General features: G+C 37.1%; 1 protein-coding gene across 2 annotated transcripts in view; it reads right to left on the bottom strand.

Annotated features, from left to right (window-relative positions):
- Positions 1–18,725, bottom strand: part of LOC110618927 (serine/threonine-protein kinase TOR) — a 54,494-nt gene that overhangs the window by 2,659 nt on the left and 33,110 nt on the right. For both annotated transcript variants that reach the window (XM_043958574.1, XM_043958575.1), the window contains exons 28-52: positions 13,553–13,705; positions 13,330–13,482; positions 11,991–12,062; positions 11,735–11,869; positions 11,566–11,627; positions 11,372–11,469; positions 9,899–10,008; positions 9,650–9,823; positions 9,492–9,557; positions 9,071–9,139; positions 8,857–8,967; positions 7,643–7,783; positions 7,397–7,525; positions 7,103–7,268; positions 6,736–6,950; positions 4,512–4,718; positions 3,642–3,755; positions 3,351–3,554; positions 2,641–2,721; positions 1,687–1,761; positions 1,102–1,168; positions 852–1,012; positions 539–712; positions 294–422; positions 124–207 (exon numbers count right to left, since the gene is read on the bottom strand). In XM_043958574.1, the coding sequence (XP_043814509.1) occupies positions 124–207; positions 294–422; positions 539–712; positions 852–1,012; positions 1,102–1,168; positions 1,687–1,761; positions 2,641–2,721; positions 3,351–3,554; positions 3,642–3,755; positions 4,512–4,718; positions 6,736–6,950; positions 7,103–7,268; positions 7,397–7,525; positions 7,643–7,783; positions 8,857–8,967; positions 9,071–9,139; positions 9,492–9,557; positions 9,650–9,823; positions 9,899–10,008; positions 11,372–11,469; positions 11,566–11,627; positions 11,735–11,869; positions 11,991–12,062; positions 13,330–13,482; positions 13,553–13,705 (3,150 nt within the window). The remainder of the gene's footprint in view (positions 1–123; positions 208–293; positions 423–538; positions 713–851; positions 1,013–1,101; positions 1,169–1,686; positions 1,762–2,640; positions 2,722–3,350; positions 3,555–3,641; positions 3,756–4,511; positions 4,719–6,735; positions 6,951–7,102; positions 7,269–7,396; positions 7,526–7,642; positions 7,784–8,856; positions 8,968–9,070; positions 9,140–9,491; positions 9,558–9,649; positions 9,824–9,898; positions 10,009–11,371; positions 11,470–11,565; positions 11,628–11,734; positions 11,870–11,990; positions 12,063–13,329; positions 13,483–13,552; positions 13,706–18,725) is intronic.

The raw sequence follows: 18,725 nt of genomic DNA, 5'->3' as shown, positions 1-18,725 counted from the left end.
AGATCACCAAAAGCTTGCAAATCAGGCAAGAACATCATGCAATGAAAAGTCATTGCATATTTCACGTCTTGATGGATCTAAGTGTTACCAGAAAAGATGATACGCTAGAAGGTAAGCTCTTACCATGCTCATGACTGCTAAACTTCTAGTGTAATTTGTTCTCCTCTCCAACCATACCTCAGAAGTGCGACTTTTTAACCAAAGAACCTAACAGAGAGCATAATTGGTTACTGGGAATAAAAGAAAAGAATAATACTGAAAGAAAAAGAAAAGGTATGATCTTCCATCCATACCCTTGCTAGGTCATTTCCTTCTGTATTTTGCAAAGCATATTCAAAAACTTCCACCTTTGCTATAAGTGGTAAATGATCATAGTCTGGAGCAAAACTGAGCATATACTTGTGCTCTTGGTTCAAGGTAATCTGAAGTCATTAGGACACACATGACTGAATCATTGGTAGCTTACATCACAAAGCAACAAAATATTAATCTAAATATGCACAAACGCACATGAACCCCCTTGTGAACCATAACATACCTTTCTAGCATCCCTATACTCTCGAATAAGCTGGTGTAGGGTGTCGCAATATGGAACCCATCCAATTAACCCACTGTTTGGAGATAATGGAATGACAGAATACCGTTGAATAGATAGATCTTTCTCGGATGTTTTTCTTGAATTCTCCAAAAGCGTATTTACCAAACCAAAAAGCTGTAAAAATTAAAATCAAAATCAGGGGTTTTTTCTGGAGAAACAGACACAAGATCTGCCTTGGAGCCCAAGAAAGAGGAGCTAAATAACCTCAACTACCAGAAGTTTACAAAACCAAGAAGAGGAAAAAAGAAACTACCTGCATAACACGCTCATCTTGGCGCAGATCTTCATGTCCCTTCAGCAAAAAGGCATAATCTTCACCATCACTCCCATGAATTGTCAATTTCCGGGGTCGCTGTTTTGATGTTATGACAACAAGCTGGCGTGCAAATGATGCAATTGTCACTACTGGTGAATCTGAAGAGTTAAAAGATCAGTTGGAATTTTAGTTATGAATGAAGACTTCATAATGGAACATTATTGTGAAACAGCAAGTAAAATTTTACCAGCAAGATACGTCCCAGGAATTGCAAGCTCCAAATTCCGGCATTCTAACAGCTCCGGAGAAACAGACTATTTTTATACAAGCAATGTAAGTTAGTACCATTAAGGCATGCCTAAAACAGAATATCTGAATTATAACACCTTTTTTTTCAGTTGTATTTGAAACTTCATAAGTTAAAAGTTATCAAAATCAAGTACTAAAACCTTAACATCTATGCCAATGTTATCACTGGTTGAGGAACTTTTCAAATTTGATCTATTTAACTGCATGACAATTATCCATGTAGATATTTCTTTTCATACAAGGTGACCAACAATTCAACATTAAACAAACTATTATATAGTATTTTGTTATATGTATATATTTTACCAGGCATCTAGGTGGACTTTTTTTCATGCAAGGTGACCAATAACTCAATATTGAACAGTACCAACTTAACTTATAAATTTTGAAGTTCTGAATCTTCTGATAGTGAAATGATAATTTGACATTCCCAATAGAACTGAAGACGTGTTAATCACTGATACTTTTATCATTAGGCATTCAGTAAAAAGCTGCAAATAAAACACAAAAAAATTCTTCTTGCCTGCAGATCCAGGGTAGTCAGGCTTTGTAGCTGCTTGTCTATCCGTCTGAATACATGGTAATATAGATCCCATGCCTAATGAAAAACAGAATTCACATCATTTACCATCTTGTCCTTATAATGCACAAACCGACACCACCTCATCCAATAATTTTGCTGACGCAACACAAGGTTCAAACACATGCGAATCGATTGCTCAATAAAGGAAAAAAAGTCAAGTTCCTACCCAAGGCTGAGTTCTTACTCCCAGTGGACTAACTGATGGTGCATCATTCAAACATCAGCCACTAACAGAGTGGTTGAACGTAATGTGTCTAGGGATACATTAAGCAGGGTTCATAGGCCAAAAAATGTAATACAATAACAATGGAATATAGAACTGACCAAATAGGAATCAATTTTTTATCAATCAAGGAAATGACCATAAACCAGTCTAGCATTGCACATAAACTTACTGGGTACTCAGTAATTTGGCCACACCATGTATCCTCCATTTGTCATGATTCATTTACAAATTTCAAATGAATGCTTACAAAATCATGCACGTTTTCATTTTTCTTAAAGATGAAAATTTTGTGAGTTAAAAAAGAAATGAATTCTTACACTCCAAACATAAAATTTGATAGAAAAGGAAAAAAATGAATTCTTGTGAAATATTTGATTCCAAACAAGGGGTTGATGTTTGATCATGGTGAAAATTACACAAACATGCAATAGACAGGAGTTATTCCAAAGCATCCACAAAAATGTTGAGTAATGGAGACCATATGAGGGTGCATATGCATGCCAGGAATTCTTATATTGAGCTTAATGAGTCCAACACCAAAATGGAAATGAAAAGGAGCTTCTCCTGCCCCTTACAATCTTTGGGAAAGAGATGTTCTCCATCTCTTTGACAATAGGGAAAGCCTCAAAATAAAGAACCACAAACCTCACTATATCTGGTGGCCATACCTGTGTAAGCTCGGCCTCTTTTACAGTTCTCCTGTACTTCATGCAACACTCCCAGGCTTCCAACAATTCATGTCGATATGCCTGCAATAATGAAAGCATAACTTTACTAGCTTAAAAATCTTAAAGAAGTAATTTCCCTCAGTTAATGGGTTCAAGGAAGGAAAAAAGATATAATTAAAAAATGAATCTCATTAAATTCGGAGAGAGTGTTGAGCATAGTAGCTTAAGAAAATGAGAGAAAACAATGTTACCCACATCATGTAATGGATAAGAAAGCTAAAGAAGGGAGGGATAACTAAAATATCAACATGCAGTTATTTTATTAAATTCATCTGCAACTTTGCCTGACATTAGGAAACCTAATACTGACAGCAAGCAATTACAAGATAGAAAATACATGCAATGCTAATGATAAAATCTCCATAGTAATATCATCCTATTAAAGATTCTAGTTGAAATATGTATTTATTAGCAACAACAAAATCTCCCAAACAATCTATTTATTCTAAACAAAAAAATCCTAACTAAACACATAGTTTTAAAGTATAAGATTATCCTCAATCAGACCAAGAAAGATGGATAATAATTCCATATTTGAATGAAGGTTAGTGATCCAAAACAGTTTCAACTCAAAATGATAAAGCACAAATTTGTAATATTTGTGGAAGGAAAATATCTGCCAGAACTAGTATAGGAACACGGATAGAAACCTCAATGAATGCTCTCTCCTTTATGGTGGTGTTCTCCCTCATAGCACCTTCCTCTAGCATTTCATGCAAAGGTTCCAACACTTTCAGCATGCCCTCAATGTTATGTTCACCGAAATACAAACGACTGGCTTCTTCCAATCCTTCATGCCACATTTCATGCCAAAGAATTGCTACCCTGATAAGCTCCTTTGACACAAGTTGTGCCTGCATGTAGAGGACCAAGAATAACTTGTAAGATGAACAAAAATACATCAACCAATCAGCTAACAAGTAGTTGTCCAACTGATTAACCTGATCCACCAGTACACCACTATGCTGCCGAACTTTGTCTACCACTTCTTGAGCTGCTGCTCTACGTAAATTGCTTATAGATTTACATGCCACAAGAAGCGGATACATAAGAGCCTGAAAAGAATAAATTACTTCAACATGTGTGAATCAAAAAGAAAAAAGTGATGAACAGAATTTTTCATTGAGAATATTAGTTGCATATAAAACTAAACTAATGGTCTATTTGGATAGTTGTGCATTTAAATAACGGTGGATAAGATACCACTTCATTTCAAATCTTGACATATTCCAAATGGACCACAAGTGAATTTGACAATGATCACATACAAGAACCAAAAGCAAATCCCACTTTCAAATAGTGTCCTCAAAACCTACTAAGGCCTATGATTTATTAGGACTTGGGTTGTATTTCAATGCAATTAGGGTTCTATTTCTTTCAAAATTTTCATATATTGTTGCAATCTTCTAAAAGATTTTACTATCAGAAAAGAAACAAAAGAAAATAGAACACTTAGTCTAGGAAAACCATTATGTTCTCTCACAATGAAAAAAAAATCAACATGCAATATGCATTTTTTTGAACCAAGACCATGTAGATTACCTTAATGAACAACCAAGTAGTTTGAGCAAAAGAGAAGTGAGAGAGAGAATTGCATGAGATTCTACACATCAATAATAAAGAAGTGGCAAATGATAGTTCCAATAGAATACACAAATTTATATGCAACCTTCTAGTATCGCAGGCACATTAATCACATTCCAAAAGCCTAGAAATTTAAACAGGGTTTGCATTTCAGTTCATTTATAAATGTACTCCACCTAAAACAGAGAAATATCAGTTTGGAAATCTGACATTATCATAAGTCAGACCTGGGGATGACTTTGCCCAATTCGCACCAAAAGTGATTGTATTAATTCCCTCACAGCATGATTATTTGAATGAATCCTTGCAATTATTTGAGGTAAAACAACCAGCCATGTGTTGATATTGACATGTGCAAATCCCTTCTGCAGTGCCATTTGAACTTCTGCAGTAGCTCCATGGTTGAACCATAAGGTAAGGAGACGAAGTATATCCTGAAACAAATAGCATGATTCAAAAGAACAATTGAGTACCAACATATTAAAAATAATGCAAGATCCAGGAAAAGGAAAGGGCAAACATGCCTTCAACCCTGGATAGACGAATAAAGCACACCATTTTGTTGAAGAAAAGCAGATATAGTCACATTAATCATATAACTGCACTATTAGTTAGGTTTACATGCAAACAGGATTGCCCAAAGGTTTGTTGGTTTGGTGTGGAAGTATTCTGCCTAAACTGAATCCTCTTGCACTTTCCTCCGTTAAATCCCACATGGTTTGTGATAGAGGTAATGTGCCACTCATATGGTCACCTCCCCTTTGAGCTAACTTTTGGAGATGAGTTAGGCCCGACCATTTGCTTAGATGGTATTAGAGCCTCCCGATCAAATGTTGGGACTTCCATAAGTACATGCTCCAGGTATTTGGTACTAGGTGTGAGAGGTGTGTATTAAATCCCACATTAGTTTGTTATAGGTGTAATATGCCCGTACATGACCTTGGGCACTTCTCCCTTGAGCTAGCTTTTGGGTAGCTTTTGGTTTGGGCTAGCTTTTGGGAGTGAGTTAGGCATGACTCATTTTCATAAGATGCTATGTGGAAACCAACTATTTCAATGACTATCTAAACTAATTTGTCAGAGAACACCAAGTGAAGAAAGTTTATCACAACAAAAGATAAGCATAAAAAACAGATTCAATATATAGATAAGTTTGAAAATCAAATAAGCCCCAAAAAATAAATTGCAACATCAGCAAAGAAAAAAAGGGCAGAAGAAAATGTGGATTCAATTGTCAAATGCCTACCTATGTGCAGAATTTCATGGAATCACACTTCCCAAGTTTTCATGGAAAAAATTAAAACATTTACTTAGCCTCATGGTTCATTTGAAAATGACTAAGCCTAAGGAGATCTATGAATGCCGAATTGTGGGACATGCAGTAAGAACTAAGATACCAAAAAAGAAATGCAAGATGTATGGGGTAAATTTTGACTGATTTTGCAGTTATTACGATATCAAGTAGATTCTCTACATTATGGGCCTCTAGTTCCAGAAGTTTAGAAGCAACATCATTCAATATATCCAGCAGGATCCAAGTTACTATGCATCTTCACTCTCTTGTTCCATGGTATCATTTACAATACAATTCCTTGTTCTTCTAATTAGACTATGACCATCTCTATCATTAACAAGTTCTGTTTATATCAAAAGAACTAAGAAGAATAGGGAGGAAGAAAGAAACAAAGATGGAAGCTGCGAGACATTTGTTACTTTTTTAATGTGATCAAGGGTTGTTTAGACTTAGAAGTTGCATAATGAATTTAATCGAAGTACAATAAATGATCTATCAAAAATCATCAATGCATTGTTCATATGATAGCATGCTAGTCCATAGGTAAGACTTGGAAGAACTTTGATTCATAAATTCTGTGGTAAATGATGCAATGTACTTTTTAACAACCCGGAAAAAAATGCGGCAATGCTTGATCTCAAAGCAACCTTGTTGATCTATTAAAAGTAGTGCATAACTAATATCTTGACATTAATTTGTCTCCAATTTGCACGTGTGATAATAAGGTAGCTCCTTTATGACTGGAAGTCACAACAGAAGTAATCAAAATGGTGCCTTGACAGGTAAGCAAGAAGAAGGGTGTATGTGATGGATAACATCTGTCAATCCTCACTAAGCAGGGAGTCCTGCACTAGCAGCACACACTTTTTTTTTTGGCACTGCTCACGTTTCTATCAAATTGACATTGACAACAGAAAGACAATAAATGAATAAACCATGAAGAAGAGGTTGTAACATAAATATAATTCACACTTTTAAGCTACTTAGACTATACAAACGGATACTAACAGAATTTGCAAGGATATAAAGAAATGAAACATTGAGGAAAGGAACAAAAGAACACAGTAAAATTTTTTTACAAACAATGATTTGGAATTATTTTAGTTGCTAAGATTTTGATATTCCAACCAGCCACCATATCCAGAAAAACTTTTTACCTGTAAGCTATCATCCACCCCCTTAGAATTTGCTGCACAAGCTATTGAATGAAAATACCCAGTAACAGCAGCAACAACAAACTGTGAGGTAACATTAGGAAACCCCCTCATGGTATAATGAGACATCACCGCCGTATTGAACAAAGCCCAAGTGTGCCATGCTTTTGCCCATTTTGTTGCGCATTGTGTGGCATTCCTGAATGCAGCAAGGATTTCTGCAAAAGAAAAAAGTAGGTTATGAAAAGTCTGAATTCCTAAGGAAAGAAACCTTCTCACTGCCACCCCTTCTCTTTACTTCCATTTAAGTAAAAAAAGGAGGTCGGAGGCCAGGGATTGGTGGTTTGTAGAAGTGTTTTGGAGTAAAAACCTTGTATGGAGTCATCATCCAATCCAGGACTAAGTGCCCACTGCCAGCTCCCAAGCTCAAGATATACACGAGCAAGAAGGGGGGCATTTGAACTTGAACTGCTAAATAAGCCAGTTGGTGCAATTGAATGAATATTTGGGGAACTTGAAAGTTCAATGGCCAAATTCTGTTACAATAAATTGACAGCTAATCAAAGTATGCTACAAGAGAATCAGAATCAGACATTAGAACATGCTAGCATAATTGGATGTTCATGTGTGCTTATATTCTAAGTGAGAAATCAGCTACAAATACCTGAAGCCTAGCAAATGCTTCTTTTCTCTTGTGATCTTCTCCCAGCGACCACTGGTACTTCAAGTATGCTAGAATTACTTGAGGTGGCCCGTGGTATCGCTCGTTTTCAAGACACGTCTCGGGGTCATACTGAATAAATACAAAATACAAATGGGTATCAACCACAACAATTTAGCATATTAGAAGGTTCTAAAATCTGGAGAACCAATCACAATAATTACCATATTCTTATGTTCTAACACTGACCTGCAAGAGTTTAACCAAAGTTGATCTAGCCTGACTAATCCGATTAGTTTTTAGACAAAGATTAGCAAATTTGAGCCAGGTGTCAATATCTTCTGTTGGAGGAAGCACAAGAGCTCTTACAGCCAAAAGAACATGCCAGACCTGAACATTTAAGAACTTATAAGAATGAGGAACAAGAGGATAAGGAAAAGGATGAAAAAGACTTCCAATTTCTAATATATTTACAATTAATCAGAAACGAGATCTCTACACGTTAGAGTGAAAACTTCAAAATGGATTTTTTTTCTGTGCTCCAAATTCAAGAGAAAACTGATCTAAAAGTAAAAAACTTCCAGGGTGCAGACCCAAGATTATGCTTGAGCATATCATTTGATTTCATTCTTATTTATTTAATACTCCCCTCAAAATGTAAGTTTGCCTTTTCTGAATCTTCTAAAAAATGTTTGCTTTTTCGGAAGGAACCTACTGAATCAGCACCTTAAAAAAGACTATTATGTCTAGTAAATAAAATGCACATAACTTATCTTTTTGTGCTCTATTTTTTAAATGATTTAGCACATATGATTGGGAAAGGATCAAATTACTCACTGATCAAATTTTACCAATGCAGTTGTTACATGACTTTTTTTTTGGCTTCTGCTGATAAATCATCAGAAGGAATTTGCCTAGTTCAAATTTATGAGACTGCAGAGTGCAGACCTTCATTAAGCTGGGTTTATTTTCCTTTTTCTAGTGATTTATTGAGAGGATACTTTCTTCCCATTTGTAATGCATCATTTTTCCCCTCTTGTAAAAACATTGAGGATAAAGTTTCCTTCTAGCCTAAACAAGCAGATGAAAACAACAAGATATATAGCAGTAGAGTAATCCATCACAGCTCTAAAAATACCAGCAAGAAGAAGTCCATAGAGAAAAAGACAAGAAAACCCCCTTATGCAGAACAACCAACACTACTATTACTTTAAGATAACAACCAAACCTGGTAGTAATTCCCTATAAATATGATTTGCTAGAATCACATTACTTGGGAAATAAAGGATTAATTTTCTATCAATTTGGATGCAAGTTCCTATGGAACTTGCTTGTAACCTATTTCTTTCTACACTTACCCACTGTGTCACTTATCACAAATATCGAAGTTGTAAAATTGCATGAACTTCAATTTGTTGGAAGAGAGATGATAGAGAAAGCAGTTACTATTATATGATATCTACCTCAACATTACGCTTTGCTCCTTTTATTCTCTCTGTCCACATGTTCCGAATAAGGGCACGCCGTCCTTCAGCGACAGGATTTCCCACAGGAAGAGTACAATAATCAATTACCTATTGAAAGATGAACAGCCACTCCATATTATACAATTTGTCACGCTCACATAAAGAAATTACAACCAAAAATAGAAAATAATATATGAAGCCCAGGACAAACCTCCTCTAGTTCTGACAGTTGCTGGACTCGGACCATATTACTGTAAGCACGCTCATAGCTCTCCAAAACCTGAAAGTAGACATCAGGAATCACAGACCATAATAACGGTGATAGTGGGGAACAAATCCCATTGCTTGTGGGAATTCATTCCGAACAGGATGGGGAATCAATAATTCCCCCTCCTTCCAAAGGGACACGAGAATCCTATCCTAGCTAGGTAATGGAGATGGAATATACTCCCCGCTCCTGTTGGGAAGGTATAGTGAAAGGTATTCACTCCCTGCTCCCAGCACCATTCAGTTGCGACAAGCAGACACAATGAAGAACTTCAATTGGGAGACAAGATTCAAATATACATTTTTTTTTTCATTAATAAGCCACATTTATAGTCAAGATTGCATGAAGGAGGTGAGAAACTAACCAAGGCAGCAAGTTCTGTTGCTAAACACTTCCTAGCTCTCTCAACATACTCCCGAGCTTCATCATACTAGGAGAAACAATGACGCCAGGCAAACAGTGTCAAAGATAAAAGGCAATAGAAGTAAATTTAAAGTGATATCAATATAGAACCAAGTGTACCTTTCCTCTACGAACTAATAAGACAGCCCTAAAGAATGTGCCGCTACTACTTCCATCACCACTGCCAACAGTATTTCCCAAACCTCGAAGTTTAGTTTCATCACCATCATCTAATCGAGATACATATTCTGCCATTTGATCCCACTCTCCCATGTTCCAAGCAGCACTAGCAGCCTGAGCCAACCACATCACTAATATAAGCAGTGACACCTAAGGAAACTGATGCAACTCAAAAAGTCAGAATACAACCATTGGTGCCATTTCCAATCGGGCAGATGGCTCTGCTGGGGTCCAAAAATCCTTGCATAGGTTGTTAAGCTCTTCCCATCTAGCTAATGCAGCAAGGCATCGCATTCTTCCTAGAGAATACACATGGAGATGCTGAATTTCAACTTTAGCACGACACATCCAAAATATTTGAAAATTTAAAACAAGACAAAACGCAAACAATGTTCTAGCTCTTCGTATGTAAGGAGAAAGGAAAAAGGAAAGCATGTTGTAGTTGAAGCTGGATATAAAATCTAAAATTTAATGAAACCTTTAGTGGAATTAATTTGAGAGAAGCAGCACAGCACCCAGCTCATGATATCAAGATGCTGGAGCTTTACAGAAAAAGTGCACAACACAAATAAAGGGCTTCACCTAATTGCAAGCATGGTTCCAATTCATGCCTAAGTAGCCAGACAATTGCAGCAAGTACATTGCAGTTGCAAGAAGCATTTCCAAAATAAAGATGGACATGACTAGAGGTGTCATAATTCAAGAAAATTCCTTCCATGCAGACTCTATGGACAATTAGTGGTAGATATCACAACATAAATGTGCTTGTCAAAGAAATACAGGCATAATCTAGAAAGGTAAGGTGCACTTTAATTTTTTTTACTACACCTGGAGTTGTCAGCATCAAACGTGTTAAAAAAGAATTATCTTTCAGCAAAACAAAATGGATCAAACTATGATGCTTTAGCCAGAGGGTTAAACTCGCTGCCATCATTAACCAATATCCTCACTAGGAAAAACTTAACAAGTCTGCAAAAATGGAGATAACGGGCAATAAGCAAAGCAAAAGTTGCACTTTATTTGGTAGATCAACAGCAACCCAAATATAATAGCACCAAAACTGCGCACTTTGATGATAGACTCCAACCTGCTTTTTCTCACCCCCCCCCCCCTTTCTCTTGCCAGGTCTGTTCAGAGTAGAACTAGTGTCCAAGGCAAACAGGTCACACCGGATAGCACCTCAACATTAAGCAAGATTAATGGTGTTTGGTATGACCAGTGTCCAGTAGATGAAATAATCAATTGAGAAAGCAACTATTTTCAAAATGATTGTCTTCCTTTCTCCAACATTTTAAGTCAAGTCTCACAAGTTAAGTCTAAGAATTTAGAAAAATCACCTTCTAGTATAAAAGGTATTGCTGTGCATCAATTATAGAATGAAGACACTAATTAATGTTGAGAATCTGTTAAAGGTTAGCAATCCCTAATATCATGCCTTTAGATTTATTCTTGTCAATTCTGACAAGAAAGATTGATGCCTGTAATCAGTTTTCCTTTTCTTTCGGTGTTTGTAAATTCTATTTAATCCCTAGAGCTTGAGGAAATAATCAAACTACTATTTTCACAAATTCCTTTCTTCCTCTATATTTTCTAGCTTTACAATTACAATGGGAAAAATAGGTCAAAAAAAAAAGAGAAAAACAAAAACTAGATGATACAGACCTAGTGTAGCTTCCAAGACAAGATGTGGACTTGATGCTTGAGCAGCTTTTGCAGTGTATGCCTTAAGAGCATCATCCCACCGCTGCAATTTCTCATACCTAAACAAGAGCCAGAAAATTAAGTTCTCCCTTTCAAAACATAGGAGACCATGATTTATATATAGTGAAATTATCTTCCTTCATATGAATCAATACCATGACTCCTTAAGTTGAACGTCAAGACGTTGTTGGGCATAGGTCAATATTCCAACAGCAGCCTGCAAACCATCAGTAAAAAATGGTCAAAATCAAAGAAAATGGGAAAATTTCAGAAGTAAAAGCTGAAAATATAGAAGTATTGACACTTAAGTTTATGAAAGAAGACCTCATGCTGGTGCAACTGGTTATTTATATGTATCAGAGCTTCAACAACAGCAACAGGATTAGCATCCGTCTTCTTGGATTGTGCACCTACAAACTCCATTTCTTTGTAATGCAGAGCCTTTGCAAATGCATGACACTGTTACACACCATTGATCATTGACATGCATGACCATATCAGTAAATTCTTGATGCAAAACCAATATGATAAAAGCATCAGGGTTCCGCAATAGCAGAAGTCACCTAAGAAGAAAGAATACCTTTTCTGCAAGGGCACCAAGGAGACGGATGTCTATTGGAAGAGGTTTCTCATCATGCTCCATGAACTCTGCCTACAAGGAAAAAAAAAACAAATTAAGCAGCAATTTTATAAATCACAGTCAAAGGCACATGACGGAAGATTTCTGCAGCCAAAGAACTCCATAATTCTTTTCTGTCCCTTTTCTTTCCTCTATAATGTATCATGAATCAGAACAGTACCAATTAACAGCAGTTACAAATCCACAGAAAACCTAACCTTCTTAAGACTCAAAAAATTGTGCATCAACAGAAGTACTGCCTAGGGGAATAAATCATTGAGGCCGCATTTGGTTTAACTATCATTAAACATTTTACTAGTTAAAGAATTGTAAGTATTAAAACTACACTTGAAGTTTCCCCCTAATGCTATTCAAGTCATTGAACTTAATTTTTCAAATTGATTGCTTAAACAGGCTTATCATATCTGATTTCTTACTGGAATTCTAGCATAAACTAAGGACAAACATTTTAGGGATAAAATGCCAAGTTTGCAGCAAAAATGTTTAGCCTTCAAACATCTAACAGCTGCTAATATTCATATTACTTTTATGTTTCCCTAGTTGTTGAGGCAGAAACAATATTAAAAACTAAAGCAAACAGCGAAACACTCTAGTTTTTGCATCTAACCATCTCTAAATAAAACATAGCTATAGATAAGGTTAGAATTCCCTCCAAGTACTTTCTTTTTTATATAAAAAGGGTGAAATACTAGCAATTGACATCACAAAAATATGTTTATCATCCACCAAGATGAGCTCAAGCATGATAAGGTAACCACAGACAAGCATTGACCATGTCCAGTAAGAAGACAGCTTGAGCTGAAAAGCATAGACTATTCATTATTTGTTGCAAAAATAATGTAAAAATCTAAAAGGACCTCCCAACAACCACATATTCCCATACTCAAACCAATTAAAGCACATTTTACTTAAAAAAGAGGAGGAAAAAAAAAAAGATGACCCAGTGCACAAAGCATCCCAAACTTGTGAGCTCTGTGGAGTTGATGTATGCAGCCTTACCCCTCCATGAAAACAATTACATCAGGTTTTTTTTTTTGGAGAGAAGGGCCATAGAGGTTGTAGATCATCAAGTACTTTCCTGTACCATAACAATCTAAGATTTTGGAGAGATGTAATTGGTTACAAAACAAAGGAACTCAAAGCTTATGGTGATACTGGAGGTTAATGAACCAAATAAAAATTTATAGCAGAAAAGCGCGCACATAGAAAAAAGGGATTCTCATCTTAAACTGATATGGCCTAACCTAATATGAATACAACATGAGAACACCAGACATACCAAGTTAAGGAGTGTTGCCAGAATTTCAGGAGGAATGTTTGGAGATGAAAATGCCATCTCCAAACTCCGAACTAGTTGTTTCTGACTACCATCATTCAGTTGTGCCCAACAGCTAACAAAACCAGCAGCAAACAACTCCCGCCCAACAAAAGGCTGCAAAGACTATGTATTAGTATGACAATTAAGAGGAGATGAACAGAAGTAACAATGCTTGCTACGGTACCTGTAACTGTGCAAGTCTGGCACAGGTTCGTAATGCTGGAGAAGGAGACTCCTTAAGAAGTTCGATACTGAAATGCCTCATCCACTCTGCCCAATCTTCTTTGGTACTGCGCTGAGAAGCTTCTCCAGCAGTCCGTAATCGACCATCATTTACCTGTACAGAACTCATTGGTGAGAGAAAATACTACACATAATGATTCTTCAATTAAGTACAAAAGGACAATTATCATTTCTTTGAGCAAAATAATCATAGCTTTAAGAATAAGTTCACTAGATTTTTATTTCCTAAAACAGAAGCATTATGATATCACAGTATCACTTACTGGAAAGACACACCCCTTTAAAATGCAAAATATTTTACAAAATCAAGAGTTATTACAGTTATTCTCTACAGGCTATGTATTAGTTTCAGTTTAACTGAAAAACTGAACCTCACTAATATAAAGGACTAGGAATGTGATAAATAAGGAACTAAACAAGCGAGCATGAACACAAACCAAGGTGAAGACACTAGCATACTGACGTGAATATGGAGTATTCTAGAAGAGATGGTAACAGAAAGGATGAAGCCTGTTGAAGAGAATTGGGGGCAGAAGCATGGGACAGGAGCGCTGGCAAAGGGTACAGGGGCAGGAAATAAAAAATAGAAAAATGGACTTCATTAGAAATTAAACCAAAATTGAATCGAAATTATAGAAAAACTGAATTGAATGAAACCAAATCGATTCGGTTCGGTTTAAAAAAGTAGGAACCAAAATTATAAAAAATTCACACTTCATCCCTTTCTCAGAATAAATCAGTAAGCAATATTACACAAATTCTCTATCAATTCAACGATTTCAACAATTTTTGAGTATTCTTGTATTTCACTCTTGATTTGTACAATATGTCTACATGGCTATTTATACACAAAGAATCATATCTAAACAGGAAGCAAATAATCAAATAATAATTACAGAGATAATTAAGGATCCTAATCAAATCAAATCAAATCTCTAGAATCAATTAGGATTAGCAAATAAGTCAACACTCCCCCTCAAGTTGGTGCAAAGATGTCACACATGCCCAACTTGCAAATCAGATTATGATAGATCTTGTTGTTAAGCCCTTTAGTAAACACATCCGCAAGTTGCTCAGTAGAAGTCACATGAACTAGGCTCAAGACACCGTCTGTTAATTTTTCTTTAATGAAGTGCCGATCAATTTCAATGTGCTTCGTTCGGTCATGTTGGACTGGGTTTTGTGCTATACTTATAGCAGCTTTATTGTCACAATACAAGGTTATCTTGTCTCTCTCGGACAATCTCAACTCTTCCAATAACTTCTGCAACCATAAGAGTTCACACACTCCTTGGGCCATTGCTCTGTATTCTGCTTCCGCACTTGACCGAGCAACAACACTTTGTTTTTTACTCCTCCAAGTGACAAGGTTTCCCCCCACAACTGTGCAGTAGCCAGATGTGGATCTCCTGTCATCGAGAGATCCTGCCCAATCTGCATCTGTAAAAGTTTCAATTCGGAGATGACCATGTTTGGAATAAAGAAGCCCTTTCCCTGGCGCAGACTTTAGGTATCTCAAGATGCGAAGTACAGCTTGCATATGAGTCTCGCGAGGGTCATGCATGAATTGGCTGACTAAGCTAACAGCATAGGCTATATCCGGTCGAGTGTGTGAGAGATAAATCAACCTTCCTACCAATCTCTGATATCTTCCAATATCCACGGACTCACCAGTTCCTGCTTTCAGCTTGTGATTACTTTCGATGGGAGATTCTGCTGGTTTACACCCCATCATACCAGTTTCTCCCAAAAGATCCAGAATGTACTTTCTTTGAGAGATGAAAATTCCTTTTTCTGATCTAGCCACCTCGATACCTAGAAAATATTGCAGTTTTCCCAGATCTTTGATTTCAAATTCCTGAGCTAACAACCTCTTTAGTTGAGCCATTTCCTCTTTGTCATCACCTGTCACCACTATATCATCAACATACACAATAAGAAGGGTGGTCTTACCCTTATGATGTTTGATAAACAGAGTGTGATCAGCATTGCTTTGTTGGTAACCGAAGGACATCATGGCTCTGCTAAACCTGTCAAACCAAGCTCTGGGAGATTGTTTTAGCCCATACAAAGCCTTTTTTAACTTGCACACCTTTCCTTGTGTCTTCTCATCAGCGAACCCAGGAGGAATTTCCATGAATACTTCTTCCTCTAAATCTCCATGGAGGAAAGCATTCTTCACATCAAACTGTTGCAAGTCCCAGTCCAAGTTGGCCGCGCAAGATAACAGAACTCTGATTGAATTCATTTTTGCAACTAGGGCAAATGTCTCTTGATAATCCACTCCATAGGTTTGGGTGAAACCTTTAGCAACCAATCTGGCCTTAAATCGTTCAATTGTACCATCAGCTTTGTGTTTCACTGTGAACACCCACTTACAGCCAACGAGTTTCTTTCCAGGTGGAAGAGTGACGAGCTCCCAGGTCTCATTTTTAGCCAATGCTTTCATCTCTTCAATCATTGCTTCCTTCCATTTAGGTTCTGCAAGAGCTTTCTTCCAATCCTGTGGAATAGACACAGAGGAAATAGACAAGGCAAAGGCTCTATAGGAAGGAGACAAGGATTCATAAGAAACAAAGTTAGAAATAGGATGTTTAGTACAAGATCTGACCCCTTTTCTTTGTGCAATCGGTTTATCTAAATCATTGAAGCATTCAAGAGTTGTGGATAACTCACCAGAAGAAGATTCTTGACTCTGAGTAGACTGCATAATGGCCTCTTCTGCCTTGTCTCTCCTTGAATACCTTCTCAAATCTGGCTTGTCCAAACGACCAATTCTTCCTCCCTGATTGGACATCTCCCCTGTCGATTAGAACTCAAACTCTCTAGTTGAACCATATTATCCGGAATCACACAATTTTGGATCACCTCTTCTTGCTCATTATTCTCCCCCTGAAGAGGTGAGTGGGTAGTATTGAAGTAGGGTTCAGTTTCTCGAAAGGTAACATCCATACTGACTAAGTATTTTCTAGAGGGAGGGTGATAACACCTATATCCCTTCTGTGTCGGAGAATACCCAACAAACACACATTTAAGGGCCTTGGGGTCCAATTTCCCTGCCGTTCTAGTATGGACAAAACAAACACACCCAAATATTTTTGGTGGAACAACGTATGAATTCTTCCCTTGTAGAACTGCCAAAGGACTCATAAAGTCAAGGGTCTTGAGAGGCATTCTATTTATAAGGTAAGCAGATACAAGAACTGCATCTCCCCAATATGCTTTGGGTAGATTCATGGTGAACATAAGAGATCGAGCTACCTCCAATAGATGTCTATTTTTTCTCTCAGCAACGCCATTTTGAGCACTAGTATAAGGACAACTAGTCTGGTGTACTATCCCATTACTCTCCAAATAGGCAGAAAAGCTACTATCCATGTATTCTCTTCCATTGTCAGTTCTCAAAATTTTCACCTTAGTATCAAATTGAGTACAAATCATCTTATGAAAAGATTGAAAACAAGAAAAAACATCACTTTTAGCTTTAATCAGATAGACCCAAGTCATTCGAGTGCAACAATCAATAAAGGTGACAAACCATCGATTACCAGATAAGGAGACAGTTTGAGTAGGCCCCCAAACATCAGAATGAATAGTTGCAAAAGGAATTTGACTTTTATTATGACTCAAAGGATAGGATGTTCTAGTGTGTTTAGCATACTCACAAGCATCACAAAATAAAGAGCCAAACTGGGTTTTAGCAAACAAATCAGGATAAAGTTTTTCTAAGACAAAAAATGATGGATGTCCTAATCGCCGGTGCCATTGTATTATTTCCCGATTGACATCCTTATTTTCTCCAAAACAAGCTTGAGATATCGAAGAACCCGGATCACTCTCCAACATGTATAAGCCATCATGCAGCCTACCATTGCCAATCCTCTTCCCTGTGCGAAGATCCTGAATAACACAATGATCAGGAAAGAATTCAAGTTTACAGTTAAGGGCATTGGTGATAGCACTGACAGATAAAAGGTTGACAGGAAAGTGGGGAACATGAAGGACAGATGATAATTTAATGTTGGATGTGCAAATAACAGAACCTGTTCCGGATATTGGAGTAAAAGAGCCATCAGCAATTCTGACACTATCTTTGGTTAGAGAAGGAGAATAATTGAGAAAGCCTTTAGAAGAGCCTGTCATATGTCTATTCGCACCAGAATCGATAATCCATGGAACATTATTAAAAGAGGAAGCATTACCTGACTTTACAAAGTTAGATGTGGCACCAGAGGATGAAGAGGTGTCAATATGAGACAAGAGGCGCTTGAGACTCTGAAGTTCATTAGCGGAAAGAAACTCGGTCGTTGTTGTCTCCTTAAAAGGCTCCTCCACAGTTTCTGCTAAATTAGCTTGATTTCTAGAGGTACCTCGTTTTCCTCCACGACCTCTAGTGGGACGACCATGTAACTTCCAACAAGTCTCTTTGGTATGCCTCGGTTTCCCACAATAGTCACAGTGTAATTGATCTTTCTCAGAAGTAGGAGGCTGTGGTGTGCTCAAACTAGTAGTCAACCCAGCCTTTTCAACTGGTGCAGTATAGAGCATAGCATGTCGACGACTTTCCTCTTGTTGAACATGAGCGTGGGCCTCTTGTAGAGAAGGAAAAGGATTTCTTCCCAACACTTGGACTCGAATTGAATCATATTCATTATTCAACCCTGCAAGAAAATCATAGACCCGCTCCTTTTCAATCATTCTCTGAAATTTGACTGTATCTCCAGTGCAGTCTGCCTGAAAGTCTTGATAGTAATCAAGTTCCTGCCATAAGCCACATAACTCAGAATAAAATTGGGAGATAGTCATTTCTCCTTGCTTAGTACCATGAATCTTATTCCGAATATAATAAATTTGGGCATCATTCCCAATCTTGGAATAAGTTAAGGACAAAGCTTTCCATATTTTTGCAGCAGTATCAATTAACAAATAGGACTTAGAGATATTAGGTTGCATCGAGTTCAGTAACCATGTCATAACAAGACAATTATTTGAGTCCCATTGAGGAAAATCTGGATCACGCTCATCAGGTTGCTTTTTATTACCAGTGACATAACCCTGCAGCCCTCTAGCCTTGATAAACAACAAACAAGACCTTGACCACGCAAGATAGTTGG

This window comes from Manihot esculenta, chromosome 7, assembly GCF_001659605.2.
Source record: "Manihot esculenta cultivar AM560-2 chromosome 7, M.esculenta_v8, whole genome shotgun sequence".
Taxonomy (NCBI): Eukaryota; Viridiplantae; Streptophyta; class Magnoliopsida; order Malpighiales; family Euphorbiaceae; genus Manihot; species Manihot esculenta.
The sequence above is the reverse complement of the archived record's forward strand: the minus strand, read 5'-3'. Positions and strand labels throughout refer to the sequence as shown.